The sequence below is a fragment of the Catharus ustulatus genome, chromosome 24 (assembly GCF_009819885.2).
Source record: "Catharus ustulatus isolate bCatUst1 chromosome 24, bCatUst1.pri.v2, whole genome shotgun sequence".
NCBI lineage: Eukaryota > Metazoa > Chordata > Aves > Passeriformes > Turdidae > Catharus > Catharus ustulatus.
Genome location: NC_046244.1, coordinates 1,548,024 through 1,570,603, shown reverse-complemented (window position 1 = coordinate 1,570,603; position 22,580 = coordinate 1,548,024). Strand labels below are relative to the sequence as shown.

Here is a 22,580-nt window from a genome sequence, read left to right as displayed (position 1 = left end):
ACTCGAGGCTGCAGCCCGGGGGAGAGGGGGGCTGGCCGGGGGGGAAGGGGCGTAGCGTTCCCAGCTTTGGGACAGACGAGCATTTTGGAGCTTCAGTCGGAGCTCGAGGGCTGAACGCGGAGGGAAGGCTCTCCCCGGGAGGACAGACTGACAGCGAGGAACATCCCCGGTAAGCAGCTCCCCCCCTCACCCCGCTGCTGTGGAAAGAAAAATGCGGGGGGATGTTGGGAGGAGGCAGCGGGAGGAAAAATGGAATCTCTTCAAATGGAAACACGGCTGGGAGGCTGAGCTACGGGGGGAGAGGGGCGCTGGCTGCCAAAACCACCCAGGACAGGAGGGGAAAAACGCTGGAGGGGTGAGACAGGACGTGGGGGATGCTCAGGTGCTGGGGCAGCTTCAGAAAGCACTCGCTCTCTCAGCAGCACTGATGTGAGGGGGCACAGTTGCTTTCCTCCCCCCAGATTTTGGGGGTTGATCCCATTTCAAAGGAAGCTTCTCACGGCAGCTCCTGCCAAACTGGCCACGCTGCCTGGCTGAGCCTGTCCCCTGTTTCTCCGCCAGGCCCAGGTGAGAGGAAGATGAAGGTCCTGCTGGTGCTGACGATGCTGTGTGCCTGCAGTAAGTGCGTCCCCGACCACAGACGGGAGTCGGGCTCATCCCCAAGCTCCTGTGCATTCCTCAGGAGACTCCCAGCAAATCCTCCTTCCCTCCCCAATCCCCCAGGTCTCATTTCTGCATATAACTTACCAAAAAAAAATCACATTCATGGTCACTCTAGGTGTGTTCACTTCTCACGGGAAGCACCCACGCACGTTGACACCAGGACTCGAGGGAAGCACCGTAGGAAACCTGACTGCCCATGGATGCTACTCGGGATTGGGCACCTCGAGGGCTTCAGTGGATCGGTACAGGCAATGCTGACCCAGAGGGCTAACGCTGGTCCCACAGGGCTAACGCTGGCCCCGATAACCCCGGGGCTCTGCACAACCCCAGCAGCCCCCCCTGAAGCTTTGCAAAACGCAGACCAGGTGCTTGGCAGCAGCAGGAAGGAATCAGGTTTTCGGGAAGCAAGGAAAGCGAGGCAGTGGTCACTCCTAATTCCATCCGGGAGCAGGATGGTCAGTGGGGTGGTGCCAGTGCCAGCTGCCCGGTCCGGGGATGGCAGCCGGGGATGGGACGGTCCCGCTGCAGGATGCGGAGCAGGGCGTGCACGGGGAGGCAGAGGCTTGGCGTGGGAACGGGCAGCGCAGAGAAGCTGCTGGGTGATCCAGAGCAGCAGGACGCAAAGCTGAAGGCTCTTCCCACCCGCAAAGCCTTGTCAGCTGGGGCAGAAGAGCCGGTGCCACACTCCCGGCCAGCCCAGGCTCTCCTCCCCCCGCAGATGCTGCGTGCTCCGAGCCTGCTGCTATGCCAAGCTGGCAGCGCGGCGGTGCCGCCTGGGACCCGTCCAGCCCCTGTCTGCGGCCCGGGCAGGGATCCCCACCTGCAGTGAGTGCTCGGGATGCCCTTCCCAGACCATCCCCTTTCCCGGGGCGCTCGGGGGATGGCTCAGGTGCGCTGTCGGTCCCCGCAGGGTCGGGCACACGGTGCCAGCGAGGCGCCTGCAGGTGCGAGAGGGCAGCGTGGCTGTGCCGGGCTCAGCTCCGCCGGGCTCAGCTCCGCCGCCGCGCCCGGTGCCGGGGACGAGCCGGGCGGTGCTGAACCAAAACCTCCCTTGGCAAAAGCATCTCCGAGCTGATCCGCGAAGGGACGGAGCCGGCAGCGCTTCCCAGCCCTGGCGAGTCCCTCCTCGGGGCCTTTTGGCTTCGAGGCGAGGGCAGCAGCTCTCCGCTCACGGCACGGGGAGGGGGAGCAGCGCTGCCGTGATGCTCCAGCACAGCAAAGCAAGGCACGAGTGGACGCTGCCGCTCGTCCCGCTGGGGGCGGGATGGGGAGCAGCCCCCTTGGCAGCCTGTCCGCTCCCTCCGCTTCCTGCTTCACAGCAAATCCCCTCCTGTTGCTCCAAAATAAAACCAGAGAGCCCAAAGCATCGGTTCCCAGCGTGCCGTGACTCAGCTGAGCTCAGCGACCACCCCTCACCTGTCAGACAGATTTCCTGTTGAAGTACTCTGCAAAAATTCACAACTCACTCCTGAACTGCCTCAGGCCTGAAAACCTTCAGGCTCTGAAACTTTCCAGTTTTTCTGACAGATGGAGAAGTGGAAGGGCTGGGGGCAGGCACGATGGCGTGGGAGGGCTGGGCTTGGGCTTCATGATCCCTGTGGGTCCCAGCTCGGGATATTCTGTGATCCCCTAAATCTCTGCTGTGACAGGATGGCCAGGAGCTTGCCTCACACCCAGTGCTGAACAAAACAGACTTCTCACCAGAAAAGAATGTTTTGGCACAATTCTGCAGCAGCCCTGAGCACATTCCTTAGGAAAAGGCAGTTCAGGCAGTGGCTGCTTCCCCCCACTTCAGCATCCCCAGGTTCTGTGTCTTGGGGTGTTGACCCCAGCAGGTCTCTGTGCTCCAAACCACCTTAGAGGGGCTCAGCAACGAAATAAAACCACAGAACCAGCAACAAAGCACTGTTTCCTCAGGGGCAGATGTCCAGCTGGAATTCCCACCCTTGATTGCCCCATAGCTGAAATCAATGGCACCAGGAAATAGCCTTTAAATCAGCCATGCTTCTGCCAGCTGTCAGCCAGGAATCAGGCCCTGGCACCCCCTCCAAGCCATGTGGAATCCTGAGGTTTCCACAGAAAAGGGAGATGAGGAAGGAGCCCTTTGCCCAGCACCTGATGATTGCAGGGCATAAATCAAGGATCAAATCCTCACCGAAAGGATGGATATCCCAGACAGATTGCAGGCTGGGATAAACTGAATCACACTCTCCCTTTGTAAATTCTGGGTGAATTTTAACCATCCATGAATTTTCCTGGTTGGACATCTGCCTGTACAAATCCATTCATACAAATCCTCCAAATGCTGATCTTTTGCCTCAAATTCTGCATCCCCTCAGAGCATTGCAATAAACTAGGCTGCAAGAGTTGTGCTTTTCATACTATGAAACAAAACCCACAGCTTCCCAAGAGGCATTTGGCTTGCGGGGAGCTTATTTCCCATTTGGAGATGAGATCCTGCAAACCTGCCACAGGCAGAGGGGCTGAGGTGGGAGAGGCTTTCAGTGGAGCTCAGCCAGTTTGATGGACAATAATTCACCTTATTCACCTGTGATAAAACTGTTGTGGACTTGGAAAATCCTGAATTATGGCAAATCCTGGTTTAGCCAACTAACTCAACATCATCCCATGGGACTACTTAAATTAGCCCAGAGAGCTGATGAGGCAAAGGGCCCATGCCAGAGGGGGGGAAGAGATTTTGCTGAGCTGAGTTCCCTTTTCTCAGCATCTCTCTGATTCCCACACAAGTTGCATCCTTGTTCCTTGCCTCAGTTTCCCTACCAGCCCTGAGGGGATTTCCTCCCCTGCCTCAGTGCCTGTCCATGCTGGGATTCCCCAAAAAGCAGCACAGATCAGTTGCAATCTCTACCAGAAGATATCTGCTAAATGATTGTCCAGTACCACCAGTTTAATTAGAAATTCTCCCCAAGCAAATGACACAAGAGCCTCTTCCCCCCATCTTCCATCATGCATCACCTGCATTTTTTCTTCCCTGTCACTTGCCTTATTTTGCTTCTAAATAAAGGTGAACCACACACCTCATGCCATGAGGTATTTGAGAAGAAAACAGTGCCCAGCACACATGGGGAGAGGGATAGAGCATCCCCACATGCAGGGGGTATCTGGGCACTGAGAAAGCCCCACTGTCAAGAAAACCACCAAGCATGGTCTCTGCTCAGCTCTGTCTCCAGCCGGAAAGATCTTGGGATCTTCCTCCCCTCCCAGTGCTGCATCTCACCCACTCTGACAAGTTGGAAGGGGAGGATACTTTGCAGTGGCTGCATTTTGTCCCTGCCCAGGTAAGTCAGGATGGAAAAGGTAAGACTCAGAATGGTGTTTTCTAGCCAAGACATCCAGGAAGAAAGTGGGTCATGGAATAACAGACTCCTCAGACAATCTCATTCCACCCCCTGTGATGGGCAGGGACACTTTATACTAAGTGGTTCCTGCTCTCCCTCAAGTTCTCTCATTTTACTCAGGCAGGTACTTGGAATGCACCCAGAGCCACGCACAGACTCGAGCCCAGGCTGCCCCACACATCCAAAACCTCCTGCCAAGACCTCCACCCTGTAGGACACCCCACAGCCAAGGTCTCCAGCAGCACCAGGACACCTGCATAGCAGCAAGACCGTTATGGGAGGATTGTCAATATTTGCCCACTTTGGGCTCTCTGGAGGAGGGGCTTTGCTGAGGGTGCACAGCCATAAAAGGTGTGACCAGGGGCACCTCAGGCTCACCAAACCCCAGAGCTGCCATCACCAGAATGAAACTCTTCTCACTGCTCCTCTTCTGTGAGTACCTCTGGGAAAGCCCACAGGACAAATCCTGTCCATAGACACACGGGGAGGGTGAAATGCTCATTTTTGCTGTGGAAAGGTGGGAGGGAAGGTTGCTTTTCCTGGTGTTCCTAACTCCCTTTATCCAGTTCTAGGACTGGCCCTTGCCAGCTGCAAATTGGACCCGTTTAAAGACATGATTAAGAAAAAGACTGGGAAATCATGGGGAGCTTACTTTGCATACGGCTGCTCCTGCGGCTCGGGGGGATCCAAACAGCCCCTGGATGCCACTGACTGGTATGTGGGGACATGGAGAAGGCAGAGCAGGTGCCCCCAGCCCTCCTCACCTCCCTGGGTACAGCAACTGGAATCTTGTTCCTGCTCCTGGGGGTGGAAATAGCAACGATGAGAAAACTGTTACTTGTCCTTAAAGCTTTAGAAGTGGTTCAGCAGGCACAGCAAAGATGCACGTTGTTGATGTTTTACACTATTGTCCCAACTGTGCCCTGCCCTGACTCTCATGTCCCCAGGTGCTGCCACGCCCACGACTGCTGTTACAAAAACTTGGTTTCTGACGGCTGCAAACCCAAAAAGACCAAATACGAATATGGATTCCTAGGAGACCAAATAATCTGCGGTGAGAGCGGGGTGGGGGCTGAGCTCTGAGCAGGGGGCACAGCCAGCACACTCCTTTATCATCCTTTACACCATCCTGGCCTGGAAACCATACAGAGTGAAGTGGGTGGAAATCCAGGAAAAGTGCCAGGAGTAAGGAAAATAAGTATTTGCTTTGGTCCATGGAACAGGGAGTTTGCTCTGGGGGAATCAGGGTGGCTGTGCCAGGTCCCCATCCAGGATGGGAGGGTCATCTCAAACCCTTGGTATTTGGCCTCTTGGGAAGGACAAGGCCCCTCCTCAGGGAAGTCTCCAAGCTCTAAACTTCACCATAATCCAGCAAAGCACATGCCAGTGATCCAGGCAAACACCCACAGACACATCAGGCAGAAAGTGAAGCAAATGTTCCCTCCAGGGCCAGGTAGCTCCACACCCCTGACATGAGACCACCTGAGACACTCCAAACCCAACAGAGGGGCTGTGGGGACAGTCAAAAAACACCCCCTGACCCTCACACCCTTCACCTGCCTCCATACCCCAATTTTCTTCCAGGAGCTGGGAATTCATGTGAAAGAGGGACCTGTCTGTGTGACAAGACAGCAGCTGAGTGCTTCCAGAGGAACCTCGGCTCCTACCGCAAACTCTACAGCATCTACCCCAACTTCCTGTGCAAGGGCAAAACACCCTCCTGCTGAGCACACCTGCCAGGCTGGAACCAAGAGACACCATTGGAACTGGGGGGTTCTCCTTCCCTGTGGCACTAAAAAGGTGTCCACACCTTTCCCCAGAGCCTTAGCACAGGGAAAATCTGCTTCTGTGGTTAAATAACTCATTACAACGAGGTAAACCCTGCAAATAAAGGTATTTTTTAAAATTGAGACCAGTGTTGTGTTTTGGGAATCAGTGGTGAAAGGGGGAGGTAACAGAATGGAGCTTGAGGACTGATTTTTTGAAGAAAGTGTTCCTTCCTGCAGACATTTTTTTCTTAAAAAACAGCAGAAGTGACATTTTAGCAGACAAGCAGTAAATATTAAGAGGTCCAGAGGAAAAAAAAAAACCCACAGAAACACCAAGTGGTGGCTGCACCCCAACCCCAAAGCAGGCTCCAAGCCCAGTTTTTCTCTAGGAGCTCAGCCTCAACCCACAAACCAGCCCAACCCACTGCTAATGACTGTTTAAGTAATTCATTCTCACTGAAGGCAAGGGGGGAGCCCAGTGGTGGGGTCTCAGAGGTTTGGGTGGCTCTTTCTCACAGACAGACATCTCCTGCAGCCACCTCTCCCACAGCAGAGCTGCACATGATCCCAAATTAGCCCCAATTACCTTGAACAAGCCAGGGCTGGCTGTATCCTGGGCCTCAGGAGGCACCTCCAGCTGTAATGCTGCCTCTGGAGATGTGATCTGCCTAAAATAAAGGAGTTTTAAGGGTAATTTATTTGGTTTCCACCTCAGTGCTGAGGGCTCCTGCCTGACTCTGTTAAATGTTTCATTACAAGCAACAACACCCCTACCTCATGTTCCTACACTAAATGTGGTATTTTTATAACTCCAAACCACCCATTTCTTCTCATTTTCTACAGCCCATCAGGATTCTAGAAGCTGAGACAGAGCCAATGGTGTCTTCTAAGGATGGTGCCTGCACCCACACAGCTACAAGGAACCACCTCACAGTTCAACACCAGCACAAACCATCTCCCTTTCATCCCACACTGGATTATGGATTGCTCTCCATGCCCAGTTTGACTCCCTTCCTGCAGTTCCCAAAGCTCTGCAGACATGGAGACCATGGGTGATGTGGCAAAGCTTGAGCTAAACCTGAAGGCAGCTCCTAAACAGGAACAAGGGACAGGAGACACAGAGCAGCATGGGCAGAAAACCCTTCCCATGCACAGATGTGCTTATGGAGGTCAGCCAGAACCTGCCTCAATGATTACAACTTCCAGTTCAACTGAATTCCTGACCTGCAGGGGCAGGATTGGGGAAAATAAGTCCAGAGAAGATAGGATGCAGGGAAAGTGGCTTTTTACATCCTCCTGCTGTGTATCTGCCCTTGAGAGGCTCACAGTGACCCTGCTGCAGCAACAGCCAAAACACCCTCAAATTTGTCAGCCAGCAGCTAAAAACAAAGTCATCCTCCTCAAAGCCCAAGGGAATGTCCAGTGCTTATTGTCAGTCCTTGGCCTGCAGATCATGGAGCACTCAGCTCCACCAAGGAGTAAACACACACCATGTATGAATCATGGTGTTGTTCTGCTCATTTCTCATCTCCCTTCCTCCTTCCAGAAAAATCCATGACATGTTTACAAAGCAAATTCACTGCATAAACTGAGTTCTGTGAAGAATGTTGCACAAAGATTCCCCAGGAAGAAAAAAATATACATTGGGAAGGTGGAAATTTCAATGGGAAAAACATTAAACAGGCAAAGTCAGTTTTAACATCTTTGGATATGGAATGGCTGTGCAGGCACAAAGCTACCCTGGCAAGATAAAGGGAATTTGACTGGTTTGTCAAGATTTATGAACCCAGCACATTAAGAGTTTATTTTAATCATATTACACTTGGAAAAGAAAGCCTTTTCAGCCCCAGATTTTGTTCCATGAGCTGCAGGCCAGTCTCTCCCTTTGCTGTTTGTGCTGCTGTTGCAGATCCCCCATCATCCTGCACATGACTGAGTTCCCCCCTCAGCCTCCAGGACAATTTCCTTCACAGCTCTCAGGCAACAATGAATCTCTCACCACCTCTGGCTCCAGAGGACAAAAACCCAATTCATTTAAGATCAAACCTCTTATTCACAGTGCACAACTGCAAATTCTTCTCTTTCCAGACCAAAATACAGGACAGGGCAGGACACAGGTGACACAGTCACCTGTACTGCCTTGGCAAACCTGCTGCCACAGCTGATCACCCCCTGAAGGAACCTGCACTTTCTCCCCACTAACCTGTGACTCACCTCTCTTCCCACTACTGTAAAAATGACTGACTCAGAGAAAAAGGAATTCCTATACCACCAGTTCTTCCAGGAGAGCTCCTTTCTTTTTATTCTTCAAGTAACAACAGCAGAGTACACCAAGTGCCAGCCCAATTCTTGGCAGTTGAGTAAAAAAAAATAAAATTGAATTTCCATGCTGATTTATGAACTTTAAGCACAGACAAATTTTTCAAATGCAACACTCCTTACTTTTAAAAAATCCCTTTCACCTCTGCCCTGGCTGATGAGGTGTGTCCTGTGTGTAAGTGCACATGTGCTTTCTTCAAGCTTAGTGCTTGTTACAAGTCCAAAAACCTGAGTGGAGCTGAAACACTGTGAGCCATAAATCAAAGGCTGAGTCCCACAGTCTTTCCACCTTGATCCAAATTCACAGTCCTACAGTGGAAAACATCACAGGAGTCAAGATGTACATCCTACTTGGTGACCTCACCAAAATGAAGTTTAAGATGAAAAAAATCCTACCCTGGAGAAAAGCTTGATTTATGAAGTGAAATAAGGTTTTCCAGGGATCACTGCTGCTCGGGAGCTTCTTCCCAGGACTCTTGGTTCTTTGGCTATATCAATTTCATTTGGAGAATAACACCAATGCAGCTCCTGGCTTGGACTAAAGCCTTGGAGTAGCCCAAAAAACTCTGGAACGGGCAAAGGGGATGAGATTCCAGGTATCCATGCACCAACACTCACCAGAAACTTCAAGTCTGTTCCTGTCACATTTTACCATATCAGAAGACTCAGCCCTAGATTCTCATGAGTCCATTGGGATTATTGTTTCGGTTTTTTTTTTTCCCTCCTACAGGTCTCATCTTAAAAGATCTGATCCCAAACCTCAGCAAGCATGGATGCAGCAATTCCCATCCCTCTCCATGTATTCATCACTTCTGAACCAGTGCAATGCCAGCAGTCCTAGTGAGATTAAACTTGTCACTGCATTCCTGCATGGCAAACAAAAGAGGAATGTCATGTTTGAGACAGTGCTGGCTGACACACTTTGCTTTGGAAAGGATTCTGGGACTCTGCTGCCTTATTTTATTTGAATTTAAATAGAAAAAAGACCCACCAGAGATATACCTGAGTTGAGATATGTTAAACTTTCCCTGACAGCAAGGTAAAATAAATCTCCTCCAGGCATAACCAAATTAAAAAAAAACTAAACCAGGCACATCAAGAGATGTCAAAACGAATCTGACACCGTTGCATGAAGAAAAGGTTCTTGTCATCTAACTCCAAGATTATAGTCTCTAGTTCCTGTTAAATTTAAACAACTCTTCTCACCACAGGCTGATATAGAATCAATGAGCAATTGTCCTCCCCACAAGCAAAGGAAGAGGAAGTTCTCTTGCACTTGGAAATCCCGGCAGAGATGGATTTTAAGATAACCACGGGTGCCTGGAAATTCTCCTGGGGGAATTCTGTCTTCATCAGTTTTATTTGCTTTACTCATCAGAGCACTGAGTCATATGTTTAGGGCTGCCATGGCCTTTACTAGGGTGACATGGTTGGCTGGCTCTGTGTCTGTCCTGCTGTCTGCACTGTCCTTCTTGCTGGCCAGGACCTTCTGCCGGTGCCTCTCCTCCTGCTGCTTCTTCTTCTCCAGCCACTGCTGCTTCTTCTTTTGTTTCTTGGCTACCTGAAAGGGAAGGATGAGAACACAGAATTCAAACCACACATGCTCTGCTCAGCTGGGGAAAAGTAATAAAGGAGACAAGCAGATACCAAGGCAGCTGCCAGGACACATTCCTAACTATTTATTAGGACTTTATTCCAAGTTGTTTTGGGAAGAGTGCTGCGTATCACCAGGAAATATTTGTGGCAGAGCAGTCACAAAATGCAGGGAGCAGAAGGTCTTTTTAACTGAAAGGAGAAGAGAGCTGCTGAGTAAGCAATGCTACAGCATCCCCCAATCACTGAAGGGTGCTCACACTGCTGCCAAACCCCTCACACACCTTTGAGTTTCTGCTAGCTCGGTTCTCTTCCTTGGATCCAGCTCGTCCCTTGGTGTTTTCTGCTTCACCTTGATGCAAGCTCTGATTTCCAAAGATTCTTGAACCAGTTCCATTCTCTTCCCACAGTGTCTTGCTGCAGGATTTTTGCTCCCTGCCCAGGGGCTCCTCCTGCTCCTCAGTACCTGCCAACAGCAGAGGTTCTGCTCAGACATCTCTACCAAGGAGCTGTTGCACTGTCAGGCAATTCCTTTTCCCAGAAGACCTGGGGTTTTTCAGAAACTGGATTGAAGCTGCCATCACTAACAATCTTCCAGCACACACAAACCCCACCTGTCCTGCTGCTGTCCCCAACATCACAGTCACCCAAAGCCCCAGGTGACAAACTGTGCACTCACCTATTCCTTCCACTTCTTTCATCTGCAAGATGGCAAATATTGCAGATTCCACATTGTAGTCCTCCTCTTCCAGAATGTGGCTTACTAAATCCATGTCCTGTCCACAAAAGGGGAAGGAGAACACTGAAGAAGTTCAGATCTCTGATCTACATTCACTTGACAACACCTGCACCACTGAGAGGAGGCTGCTGCTTTTATGATCATTCAGTTGCTCTGTGCTTCATTTCTGAAAGGGTGAGGGGGAAAACCTAAAATTCCTGAAGATATCAGAAAAAAGGAATATGCTGTTTTCAGTGTAAGTTTCCTTCTTGGCTCCTTCTGTTCCAGGCACCTGCACAGTGGCAGCAGCCAAGAGTCACAAATTATCCAGTTATGTGGGATCTCCAATATCCCCACAGGATTTCAGAACCTACAAGATATATTTCCAAGTGAATTTTATGAGAGCTGCAAGACAAACCTTCCAAAATTATTAGGCATCCACAAAAAAGTTGGCACTTCACTTGCATTGGAAGGGTTGATTCTAGGACAATATGTACCCTGGCTGATGGCTGTGGTACTCAGGTTTGTACAAGATGAATTTTTCCCAGGACTACTTCCATGTTTGAACATTAAGCACAGAAAAGCTCCTCAATACTTACTGAGCACCCAGTAGCATTGCACACTTTTTGTACAGCATCTTCCACCTCCACCTCAGTCTCATCTTCAGAGCTGCCCTTCTGTGGCTTCACTTCCTCTGCCTTATTTGAATTGTTCTTGCAAAGCATCTGAAGAAGAAGATCCCAGCAGATCACACAAGCATGTAATCCAAAAAATTCTGACATCCTAACAAAAGTCATTATCAAGGCACACTTTTCTGGGGAGCATCCCGTGCCAAACCATCTTGGAAACTGTGTAACTTCCATCATCACTGAGAGTTTCCCACATCTCCTGCACTGCTGAACAACCTCCAGTGTACTACAACGTCATCAATCACAAAAAATGAGCTTTTAAATGGATTATTTTTAATACAATACAACACCTCAGCTGTGTGCAGAGAACCCCAAGCACAGCACAATTACTCCTCAACATCAAAAAGGGAGATACAGAGAGGACAGCTACATCCAGCTGTTGCATTTCCAGCTCTTTCCTCCCTCCCCTTTGTTTTTCCATTTGAAGTGCACGATTACATCATTTAGATGAGGCTGCTTCCAGACATCCCATATCACAGCATCAGCTCTGGATTCATTTCCAGCCCAGGAGATGAAATCCTCCTTCCCAGCCCCTCCTGGGAGAGCCAGCAGCACAAGCTATAGTGACCTCAGGGCTTTAACACACAGACCCAGCTCTTCCCTCCAACCCCAATGAGAATGGAAATGACACTCCTCTGTGTGTTTGTCAGCCAGAGCTGCCTCATTCCCACCTCCATGCGAAGGCAGGCCGGAGCTTCCGAGTCGTCGCTGATCCTCCTGACGCTGTCGTAGTGCTCCCCGTACCTGTAGGCGATGTGCAGCTCCCTGGCATCGCTCCTGTCTGTGCCCCGGATCTCAACAAAGCAAACAAACTGCACATTAGCATTTGGAATCCACTCCAGTGTTTTCAGAGTACAGATATTTTTGCAAAAAACGTGGAGGAAGCGAGTACGTGGTCGCTGGAGGGTTTGAAACAGGAAGTGGAGAAGGTTTGAAAGCCAGATGTAAAATATTGGGCAGTTACATCAGAACAAACAAAATGTGGAATGAAAATATTTTTATGAAAAGCTCACAACTATTTCCTGAACTTTCCACAGGAGCTATCAGCTTTCTGATCATCTTCCCAGAATCAGCTTCAGCAAGAGCTCCCAGGGAATGTACCATGTCATTTTACCCTCAGATATGAGGGAAGAGAGACCATTCAGGTGACAGCAACACTGGAAACAGTCACTCAGAGTAAATTTTGATCTGCAGCTGGGACAAGATGCTGTTTTAAGAGCATTGCAAGCAGCTGTGTTTTGTTTTTAAGAGAAAGCCAATTAACTCCATTCAGGAGCTCTGTTAACAACCAAATGTTGCTTGGTCAGCACCAAGTCACAGCAGTTTCCAAAGAAAATTCCTGCTCCGAGTTTTATCTGTACTGATACGACTACAGTTCCTACCCCAATTATCACTGTCTCAAACTGTCAGATAAGAGCTACACAGCATTTCAGCTCCTGCCAGGAATGCAGAAAATCCCACTGCACTTGCAGACCAGCTTGGCTTGACCTGCCAGCCCAAGTTCAAAGAGCCAAGAACCCTCCTGGAGCAGACGTCAGCAAGCAGAGGAGCAGAACTCCTTGCTTTAGGGCTCCAGAGTTTCCCAACCCTTTTACGTCTGTGAATTGCCTTATCTCAGCTCCCAGACCACACACCAAGTCACCTTTCAGCCCTGTCTGCAGTCTGTGCTGCACTAATGCCTTCAGTTTTCCAACAAATAATTCTCCATCCATCCATTTTACACTTGCTCACCTTCAGGCTCCAACTCAACACTTGGTTATACTTAATTCCTGCTTTCTATCACATTTCTCCTCTGCCAGAGCTTGAATAGGTATCAAACAAATCCCAAAGCTCTTGAAAGATTTGAAAATCAGCCAATTTAGCTCATTAGAGAAGCCTCTTTCCACTCTGGAGTGGGCCCAGAGGAGGCCACCAAATTGATTTAGGGGGATGGTGCAGCTCTCCCATGAGGAAAGGCTGGGAATATTGTGATTGCTGAGTTTGGAGAAAAGAAGGCTCCAGGGTGATCTAATTGTGACCTTCCAGTGCCTGAAGGAGCTGACAGGAAAGATGGAGAGAGACTGTGGAAAAGGGCCTGGAGTGCCAGGACAAGATGGAATGGCTTCCCACTGCCAGGGGCAGGGCTAGATGGGATATTGGGAAGGAATTCTTGGTTGTGAGGGTGGGGAGACCCTGGCACAGGTGCCCAGAGCAGCTGTGGCTGCCCCTGGATCCCTGGCAGTGTCCAAGGCCAGGCTGGAAAGGGCTTGGAGCAACCTGGGACAGTGGAAGGTGTCCCTGACCATGGCAGGGGGGACACTGGGATGAGCTTTAAGGTCCCTCCCAACCCCAACCAACCTGGGATTCTCTGATTCTACAAACACACTGAAACTGGTAAACAAATGAAAGCTGCAGATTAAAAACAGAGGGGGAAAAAAGCCAGCCTGTTATAAAAAAAAACCCAACAATAAAATAATCTATAAATCTCAGGTAACTTGAATCTACAGTTAGACTCCATGACCTTAAAGGTCTTTTTCAACTTTAACAATTTTATAATTTAGAATTACAGTCACTATCAAAAAACTTAAGGGGTTTTCAAAGACCAAAAAATTCCATGCTGCACCTGCAAAGAGCTTTTCATGATGTTGCAAGCATTCACAGTTCTCTTAACTCACACCATTCTCAAGGCCTGAGACAACCCTTCACTAACAACATTGCTCAGGCAAGACAGAACCCATCACAAACTCTGTACTGACACCCTAACGTGGTCAATGAGAGGAGATTAAAGAACCAAGGTTCTCACAAGGACATCAAAATCTCAGTGAATTATAACACTGAAGAACAACACATGAAAAACCAGTCCTGTGACCTCCCCTGCAGGGTCACTGCCTCTGCACAGGTACTTCACCCACCTGTCCTACTGCCCATGGCTGCCTAGAAATGAGAGTTTAAACTTGAGTTCAGGAATTCACGTGATGCTGTTTTAAATGCATATAAGACGTCACTGACAGCTTTCATCTGTTTTTTTATCTTTATTGCCCTGTTTAATCTATATACTTCATTGGTTCTGTATGTAAATACAGGTCAGAAACAATCCTGACCTGAAAACAGGTTCTCACTTGCTCAGTGACCAGGCAGACTGAGCATTCCAGTGTGGACTTGCCATGGAAAAACAACAATAAAGAGAAAACGAGGGACCTGATGGATTACTTGTTTCAGTGCCCCTGTCAGAGGAAACCACATAGTCCTTTCCAGGAGCTGATTAAACACCACTTCAAGGTTTTAAAATTTCATTTAAAACTTAATTTCTCTATCTCTCAGAAACCTTGGCATTCCACATCCCACGTACAATTGATGGGAGCTTCACCCCAACACAGTGCATGCCCTGCTCTACCTTCATTTCCATCTTCCTGAATCTTATTGTACAGGTTTCCTTAAGCCTAGCTCAAATTCCAGGGGCTGTGCAGCCCTTCAGAAGGATTCACCAGGTTGGAGAGATGGGCAGGGAAGAACTGCCTGAAGTTCAACAAGGGTCCTGGCCCTGGAGAGGAACAGCCCCAAGTACCAGCACAGGCAGAGGTGACCTGCTGGAGCATCTCTGCACAAATTACCTGTGGGTCCCATGCTCAGTGAGCTGTCCCTGAGCCAGCAGAATGTCCTGGGGGCCAAGAGGCTCTGGGGTGCACTGGGAGGAGCACTGGCAGCAGGTCAGGCAGTGACCCTGCCCCTCTGCCCAGCCCTGGGAGGCACAGCTGGGGTGCTGTGTCCAGCCCTGGCTCCTCAGCACAGCAGGACAGGGAGCTCCTGGAGCAGGGCCAGTGAAGGCTGCAGAGATGAGGAAGGGCCTGGAGCATCTCCCTGCCCAAGAAAGGCTGAGGGAGCTGGGGCTGGTCAGCCTCAAGAGCAGGGAGACAGGACCAGATGATCCAGTGTGGTCTCCTCCAACCTGGCTCATTCTGGGATTCCTATCAGAAAACTCAGCTCAAGTGCAGTCTGATCTTCATGAGACAGAGCATGGCACTGAAGCTCATAGCTTAAAATCCAAGTAAAACACAAAGCCATCCCTCATGCACTCACTGTTTTCTTTCCTTCCCTCTTCTAGCCAAAATCTCAAGTGTTCCCCCTCTTCAAAAACCAAGCACAGTTCTGCACTGTGCCCAGATCATTGCAGCTACTGCTCTTTTTTAATAAATCCACACTATTTATATTCCTCAGGAAAAATATCAGGCCAAAGTGTAGAAGCTTTGTTTCTCACCTGCCACAGTGGAGCGTTGAGCTGATGAATTACCACATTCATTTGATTGTTCCTTGCAAATGCCACGATAGCATCATTGCCAGCAAAAGTTCCAGGCTTGGCCAAATTGGCAACTAAAGGAAAAAACATTTGTAAGAGTTGAAACCTAATTTCTGATACTTCCAAAAGCAGCAGTGGGATAACAAGGGGTGAGATTTCAACATGAGCCCAAGAAATTCTGGATGGGAAATCCCATCTGTGAAACAGTGAGTGCTGAGGCAAGAATTTGGCTGCAACATGAGTTAATGCATTTAAATGACTACAGAAATTCTAAAAAAGGCACTACACTCTTAGACTAAGCAAGGCCACTGGCTCTGTTAGCTCAGGAGGAGGAGTGGCATGTAATGAGTGAACAAACCACTTTCATGCATCATCTGCACATCAAAGGCGGTATCAGCCTCTGGTTTTGGATCTTCCCCTTAGTTCCCAGGACGAAATACTGAGTGCTAAGGAGAAAGAATCCCAAAGAAATCATCCACTCACCAAAACAGCTAAATACCCACCAATACTCAAGGAAAACTAGACAATTTTTCTTAAGTTACTTCTGAAAACACCTAATTTTCACTCCTTGCCTTTTTGGTCTCTCTTTCCAAGTTTCTCCTAAATTTAAATATTTTCCAAGACAAATTCAGTGCGGATTAAACAGCATCACAACAGCCATAAATGTAAAATCCCTGCTTCTAAAAACTAGAGAGGAGCCCTAAGGTAGTTCTGGTTAGTAAGGAGCTGCCACCCCATGACACAGTGATGCCACCCAGGATGAGCCCATACCATGTTTGTCAAAGGGCACATCATCCTCCACGAAGGGCTCGAAGTCCCCACGCTGCCTCACCATGAACTCCACGGTCTCCTGGCGGTGCCGCAGGTGGTTCCGGGAGTGCCCCTCCAGCTGGTCCCCCAGGGCACGGAACAAGCAGTTACTGCCGGGGGGGAAATGAGGAGTGGGTGAGTGAGGCAGCAGAAGGAACATGGGGTCACAGGGAGAGGGGCTCTGCTCGTTCTGCCCAGTTTGGCAAGGATATGAATGCGAAGGAGAGCTCGTTCCCTGGGCTTTGAGTGGCTGCTGCTGCAAGAACGGCTGGGTTTGAGTGATCGTGTCATGGTCAAACTGTCTCACACTGACACCAGCCAAGGGACAGAAAGCTACAAAGGACAAAGCAATGCCCCACTGGGCAACTTCTCAGCAGAAACGTTTACTGTTTTTTCACCTTATAGAACAGAAGGCGGAAAAAGTGTTCCTTTAGAACATTTATGGACCTTCTATGCTCAGCTCTGCTGGACAGTGAAGCCCTCGACCCCCTGGGCACCAGGGCTGGGACTGGCCGAGCCATCAGGCCCTACAGAACCGCAGAGATCCCTGAGGGTTACAGCGAGGATTTCCTCATCCCCACGTCAACCATGAGGGGAATATCCTCAGCCCCCGGGACACGGGCCCCCATCACCCCGGAGGAGGAAGCCCTCAGCCTCAGGGCTGGATGTGCGGGGGCTGGCCGGCCCCGGGCTCGCTGGGGACACCCGCCGCGGCGCTCACCCATCTCCCGGCACCTCCCGCAGCTTGAGGCCGAGGGCCCGGAGCTGCCTGGCGAGGCCGCCGCCGTTGCCCGGAGCGGGGCCCGGGGCCGGTGCGGCGGGGGAATGGCGGGGCCGGCGGCCCTTCCTGGCGGCGGGCCGGGCCTTGGCCGCCTGCTTGCGGGACATCCCCGCGGGGCCGCGCAGCCACAGCGCCCGCCTCACGTGACCGCGGCACTGCCCGCCTCATGTGACCGGCATGGCTCACGTGACCGCGCGCGCGCCTGGGGATGCGCGAGGAGGAGGAGAGGAGGGGGGAGGTGAGGAGAGGGAGCGGTCCTGGGGGAAAACCGAGCCTGGCATCGGCGAAGGGAAGGACGGTGCACTCAAGCACCGGGAGCAGTCTGTTCGCGAGGGAAAGCTGGGGGTGCTGCGGAAAGCAGCGCCACAAATCGCCCATGTTGTACCAAAAGCTGGCGGGTTCCGGCTAACTGGCCTCTGCTGCTGATTGCCCAGGAGCGTTTCCCTGCTGCCCAGCACGGCTCACCGTGCCTCCTGCACTGACCTCACGGGTGGGCGCTTTGTGCTGCCGTTCCACATAAGGACCGTGTTCCAACCCAGCCCGTGTGTGCTCAGCCCCGCATCACGAAATGAGCGGGCAGAGAGCAGGGAGGTGAGCGGAGGAACCACCCGCGAGGTGGCACCAGGAGAACAGGGCTGAGAGTGGAGCTGGGACAGCAGCCACTCATTACATTGATAAGTGTAATAAACTGAACCTCCGCGTCTTGCGGCTTCTGGCGCTGAGGGACACTCGTTACAGGATGCTGGAAAAGGGGCACGGCAAGGTGGGGGATTTGTCTGGAGCAGGGCTTTTGGGGAGGATTTCCTGACGTCCTCCTGCTCTTTGGTTCTTCCAGTTGTCCCATAGCAACCAGTTAAAGGCATCACCCAGCAGCAGCACCCACCAGGGCATCGCTGTGCCCACGACTCGGGTTTTTCTGCTGGTATTTGTAACAGAAACTGCCCCATGCTGTCAGAACTGCTGCACGTGGGCCGAGTCCACAGGACACCGGGATGAGCAGAGGGATGGAGCAGCTCTCCCATGAGGGAAGGCTGGGACAACTGAGATTGTTCCATTTGGAAAAAGGAAGGCTCCAGGGTGACCTAACTGCAGCTTTTCAGTACCTTTCTTGTCAGGAAGCTGACAGGAGAGGTGGAGAGAGACTGTGGAAAAGGGTCTGGAGTGCCAGGACAAGAGGGAATGGCTTCTCACTGCCAGAGGGCAGAGATAGATGGGATGTTGGGATGGAATTCTTCCCTGGGGAGGCCCTGGCACAGAGTGCCCAGAGAAGCTGTGGCTGCCCCTGGATCCTTGGAAGTGTCCAAGGCCAGGCTGGACAGGGCTTGGAGAAACCTGGGCTAGTGGAAGGTGTCCCTGCCCATGGCAGGGAGAGCACTGGGTGAGCTTTAAGGTCCTCTCCAGCCCAAACCAATTTGGGATTCTGGGAGTCTATGAATTTCTAATTCCTAGCTCAGAAGGCACATCCAAAAAGTTTTGTGAGGAATGCTAACAAGCCAATCCCAGGAATACAAGAAGAGGCTTCACATCACAGTGATTTTTAAGTTGTATATAGTTTTTATGTTCCTCTTGTCCCAATTCAACAAGAACCTGAACCACAGCTCAGCACAGGGAGAATTTCACAGGAGTATCCCCAGTATCATTTGGGGTGTTGGGATTCTGGCACGTGAGGATTTTCCTAGGATCAACACAACTGCTCTTTTATATTTATTTCCTGCTATAAACAATTCCATACAAAGCATTTTATAGAAACACATTTTATTATGCAAACACACTAAAAGCTGTAAAACAGCGTGAGTACACAAACTCATTGCAAATGATTAAAGAGGCAATAATTAGCCTGAGGAGCATTAACGGGCTGTGAGCTGTTCAGATAAGCACAAGGCACATGCCAGCCTGGGAGCATCACATGCCAGCCTGGGAGCATCACTCGTGACACCAGAGACAAAGGGGAGCAGGAATCAGGGCTTGGCTGAAAACTTTGTCAGTGGAGGACAACAAAAACCTATTTTTCCAGCATGTAAGACAAAAACATAGAGAAGTGACCCCCACCCACTGGTAGAACACAGAGCATAGATTTATCCCAACCAGTTTTAAACTTTTAATGTTAGGAGTATCGTTGTCTCTCTTGGTGTCTGTTCCAACTTCCAACATCTGCAAGGTGTTTTTGTATTCTTTTAATAATTAGGAATCAGGAAATTTTAAGATATTTCCATTCTTGACATGGGAACTGAGAAGAGCAAATTTGAAGCTTCTAAACTATTGTAATAGTGGCAAGTCTGTTTTCTACTTTCCTGGATCTTTTTAATAGCATGAACCTGCTGACACAGTGATGATAAATGCAAAAGAAAATTCTCTTTTTGAAGATGAATGAGTCTTGCAGTTCACCAGCCTACTTCCAGACATTCCTGCACTTTGATACCAACTTCTGCAACTGAGAGATACTCAGGCTCCTAAAATTTGGGGTCAGCCAAAAGTCCATCAAGCATCACCACGTGCCACGTCAGCAGAAACACAGCAGTGCTCAGGCACTTTGATGAAGTTTACTTACGACAAACCTTCCATTTCTCAGCAAGTAAGAACAAGTTCTTCTCACCTCATCCCCCCCTCCAGTGAATTCATGAGATTAGAGCCTTCCTGGACTCTTTGCCCTCCTCATCTGCAGTTGTTTTATTTCTTTCTGCTGCTCCTCTCTGGGAGGGAGGGGCTGGGACATGGGGGCACAGCCAGTGTGAGCATTCAGTGCACTTCAGGCTGCCAGCATGGTACTCTGGGTCTTCTGCTGGTACCACTGACCTCATCTGGGTTTTTGGGATTAGTGATCCTTCCCTTCTTTTATTCCCTTCTTCCATGGAATTCTTGCTGAGAAACCGTCTGTATTTTACTCCTCAAATAAAGAGGCAGAAAGAAATTAGAGACAGGGATTTTGTTCAGGCATTTTTTTCAGATGGGATGAATATTCACAAAACCACTCAGGAAGGGCATTCCCAAATGCATGAGGCTGTTTGGTGAACACCACAGGAAAGAAGATGGTCCCACTATCTTGGACACTGGTTCCAGAGCTCTCCCTTGGACTCTGAGAGACCCTATGTGGGCCTCAGCCATGCTTCAGTTTGCACTGGGAACCCTCTGATGACCAAAACAAACAGGACAAAAGACTTATCCTAGGATGAAAAAAGAAATACCCTAGGATAAAAGAGCTAATAACAATTAGACATTCAACAGCCAAATTAATAATTTCAATCTCATCCTTCATTTGGTGCTGGAGGGTAGTAAGTATTTCTAAACCAAGAGCAAACTTCCTACCCAGAGAGCTCAAAACTGGTGATATGCTCCAATCAAAGCACTGCATTCAGCACACCAGTGTTAGAAACAGGTAATTCCCCCAAGCCTGTCCAGCAAAGCACTGTTTAGAGAACAATGAAATTGCTTTCAACTTAGAGGGTTCTAATTTAATAATAATGGTAGTGTCTGGCTGTCAGAGTGATCTGCTAATGCCATGGAGTCTGCTTCTGGACAGGAATTGCCCACTGATATTATCAGTTGTTGTAAACTGTCTTGGCTGAGAAATCAATCATTAACTCTGGTCCCCATGTCATAAAAACATCGTATTGTAAGAGCATGACTGGCTTAAGGCTCTCACTAATCAATCAGGCATACAGCAGGAATACAGCAACGCATAAAAGGAGCCAGAGACTCGGGAAATCCATCAGCTAAGGGGAGACAAGCTGCACTGAGGTTTATCTCCATGGAGAAATCCACTGACAAGCCAAACAAGGAAAACAGATCCTCAGCTCCTGAAGCACTGCAGGCTGAGGCACACAGTCCTGCACCCGCGGCGGGAGCTGCTGCAGAAATGAGCAGAGCAGGATCCTTAACACAAAACTCAAAACACAAGAAGAGAGTGGGATACACGGAAGAGTGCACTGAAGAAATGGAGAGACCTTCAGGAACAGGGAGAGACAGTCCTGCTGCCTCTGAACCAGCAGTTTTGGAACAAGACTCTCCAAACTTAAGGCCACTTGCTGTGCCAACAAACACAAACTCTCCTGAAATGAGCACATTGGAACTGAACCACCAGTGCTCAGACACAGCCACTCTGGATATGGACTGCATGATCTGCTTCAACAAGTACAGCATCTACAGAGTCCCAAAGCTCCTGGACTGCCAGCACACCTTCTGCGCCGTCTGCCTCAAGCTGATCCTCAGGAAAGAGGAGAAGAGCTGGATAATCACCTGCCCTCTTTGCAGAAAACCCACCTTCGTGTCAGGAGGGCTCATCCGCACGCTCCAGAATAAAGAAGACATCCTGGAGCGCCTGGAGAGCCTTGATTCAAACCCTGAGGTGTACATCTGTGCCGTGGGGCTGGATGGCAATAGCTGGACTCAGAGCAGCCAAGACATTTTAGCCCCAGAGGAAAACAGCCCAGCACACACCAGCCTGGTTGTGCAGAGACTCGTGCTGCTCCTGCTGCTTGGGGTGATCCTCGCCATGCTCATCCTCCCATTTATGTACTCGGGGAGGGTGAAATGGGTAATTTGTCTCCTGCTTACTTTGGGGTTGCTCATGTCTCTGATGCTTTGCTGCACTCCTAAATTCCACTGCAGGTGCAAGAAAGACTCTCCCACCTCCTGTGACAAGGAGATCCAGATTGTTACCATTGCCTGAAACAATCTGTAAGAGATCAGGGACTGGGCACACCAGTGAGTTAAGGACTTAAAGCAATCTCTCAGAGAATAAATTCAACAGTTGGCTGAGCTGGCTCAATGCCAATGCACATTGTTGTTAAATCTCCTTACTGCAAACAAAATGAACTACTTATGTGTTGATATTTATGTGTTTTCCATACAATTTTTATCCCAGACTATTGTTTTGGTTTGCTTTTGTCATTTTGTTCATGTCTGTGTCCCCTCCTGCAGGATGTTATCTGGAACACCCGGGAGGTGACATCCTGCAAAACCCCATGGTTGCTGTTCCCTCTCTCTGAACATACAAACACCTTTCCTTGGGACAGTGTGGAAATAAGGCTGCTAAATCAGGCAGTGGGTGTTCAGAAGAGAGTAGTTTTAGCCCAGATTATCACTTTAACCCTGGCAGGGATGGGAAAGGGACTGGGAAAAGGGATGTCAGTTGATGCCACTTAAAGTTACACACAAAATTGGAGAGGAAGAGGCAAAACCAACACTCCCAATCTTGAGTCTGTGGCATGCAAAGGGCAATGCTAAAATTCCCCACATTAAATAGCACAGAAATAGTTCCTCTCACCTGCATTCCTTTATCTGGCAACCTGCAGGATCTCTCTTCTTGCCCTCTTTACATTGCCCTTGAAGATGCTCACAGAAAACAGAACTCTGTCAACTGCTGCGCCACACCATGTGTGATATTTTTATATGGAATGTCTCCATTAAATTTAAATAATATTAATTGCTCATTGACTTTTTTGTTTCAATTCCTTGTGGACAATTAATGTCAAAACAATTCCTAGTTTCCTTATTGACAGGAGTTGCAGCTGAGAAGGTGTATTAGCCAGTCTGCAGAGCTGAGCTGGTGAGTAAAACAAAGCAGTAATGTGTTGGAGTGATCATTCATTTAAAAAAATACTTAGTTG

The 22,580-nt window shown here is 49.6% G+C and overlaps 4 protein-coding genes across 4 annotated transcripts; 3 read left to right on the top strand and 1 right to left on the bottom strand.

The window, feature by feature from the left end:
- Nucleotides 1-57: 57 nt before the first annotated feature.
- LOC117007028 (phospholipase A2, membrane associated-like) lies at nucleotides 58-2,102 on the top strand. Its single transcript, XM_033079895.1, has 5 exons — nucleotides 58-169; nucleotides 562-618; nucleotides 779-905; nucleotides 1,382-1,673; nucleotides 1,983-2,102. Exons 2-5 carry the CDS (start codon nucleotides 579-581, stop codon nucleotides 2,100-2,102), a joined length of 579 nt encoding a protein of 192 aa, XP_032935786.1. The 5' UTR covers nucleotides 58-169; nucleotides 562-578.
- Nucleotides 2,103-4,356: 2,254 nt separating this feature from the next.
- Nucleotides 4,357-5,855, top strand: LOC117006958 (group IIE secretory phospholipase A2-like). Its single transcript, XM_033079751.1, has 4 exons — nucleotides 4,357-4,454; nucleotides 4,589-4,736; nucleotides 4,970-5,076; nucleotides 5,607-5,855. Exons 1-4 carry the CDS (start codon nucleotides 4,427-4,429, stop codon nucleotides 5,747-5,749), a joined length of 426 nt encoding a protein of 141 aa, XP_032935642.1. The 5' UTR covers nucleotides 4,357-4,426; the 3' UTR covers nucleotides 5,750-5,855.
- Nucleotides 5,856-8,066: 2,211 nt separating this feature from the next.
- OTUD3 (OTU deubiquitinase 3) lies at nucleotides 8,067-17,081 on the bottom strand. The gene is made up of 8 exons (XM_033079750.1): nucleotides 16,915-17,081; nucleotides 16,155-16,303; nucleotides 15,345-15,457; nucleotides 11,782-11,904; nucleotides 11,021-11,146; nucleotides 10,383-10,479; nucleotides 9,988-10,169; nucleotides 8,067-9,671 (listed from the first exon to the last, which is right to left on the bottom strand). The coding sequence occupies exons 1-8, from the start codon at nucleotides 17,079-17,081 to the stop codon at nucleotides 9,498-9,500; spliced, it is 1,131 nt and encodes a 376-aa protein (XP_032935641.1). The 3' UTR covers nucleotides 8,067-9,497.
- Nucleotides 17,082-20,368: 3,287 nt separating this feature from the next.
- Nucleotides 20,369-22,375, top strand: RNF186 (ring finger protein 186). Its single transcript, XM_033079315.1, has one exon. The coding sequence runs from the start codon at nucleotides 20,720-20,722 to the stop codon at nucleotides 21,638-21,640; it is 921 nt and encodes a 306-aa protein (XP_032935206.1). The 5' UTR covers nucleotides 20,369-20,719; the 3' UTR covers nucleotides 21,641-22,375.
- Nucleotides 22,376-22,580: the final 205 nt, after the last annotated feature.

Excerpts from the sequence above, each read along its gene's own strand:
- LOC117006958 (XM_033079751.1), top strand. The coding sequence starts at position 4,427 with ATGAAACTCTTCTCACTGCTCCTCTTCT. Across the intron at positions 4,455-4,588 it reads CTTCTCACTGCTCCTCTTCT|TTCTAGGACTGGCCCTTGCC; the intron begins GTGAGTACCTCT and ends CCCTTTATCCAG. Across the intron at positions 4,737-4,969 it reads CCCCTGGATGCCACTGACTG|GTGCTGCCACGCCCACGACT; the intron begins GTATGTGGGGAC and ends TCATGTCCCCAG.
- RNF186 (XM_033079315.1), top strand. The coding sequence starts at position 20,720 with ATGGAGAAATCCACTGACAAGCCAAACAAGGAAAACAGATCCTCAGCT.
- LOC117007028 (XM_033079895.1), top strand. The coding sequence starts at position 579 with ATGAAGGTCCTGCTGGTGCTGACGATGCTGTGTGCCTGCA. Across the intron at positions 619-778 it reads GACGATGCTGTGTGCCTGCA|GTGTGTTCACTTCTCACGGG; the intron begins GTAAGTGCGTCC and ends TGGTCACTCTAG. Across the intron at positions 906-1,381 it reads TCGAGGGCTTCAGTGGATCG|ATGCTGCGTGCTCCGAGCCT; the intron begins GTACAGGCAATG and ends CTCCCCCCGCAG.
- OTUD3 (XM_033079750.1), bottom strand. The coding sequence starts at position 17,081 with ATGTCCCGCAAGCAGGCGGCCAAGGCCCGGCCCGCCGCCAGGAAGGGC. Across the intron at positions 15,458-16,154 it reads TGTGCCCTTTGACAAACATG|TTGCCAATTTGGCCAAGCCT; the intron begins GTATGGGCTCAT and ends TTTTTCCTTTAG. Across the intron at positions 11,905-15,344 it reads TCAACGCTCCACTGTGGCAG|ATCCGGGGCACAGACAGGAG; the intron begins GTGAGAAACAAA and ends TGCTTTGTTGAG.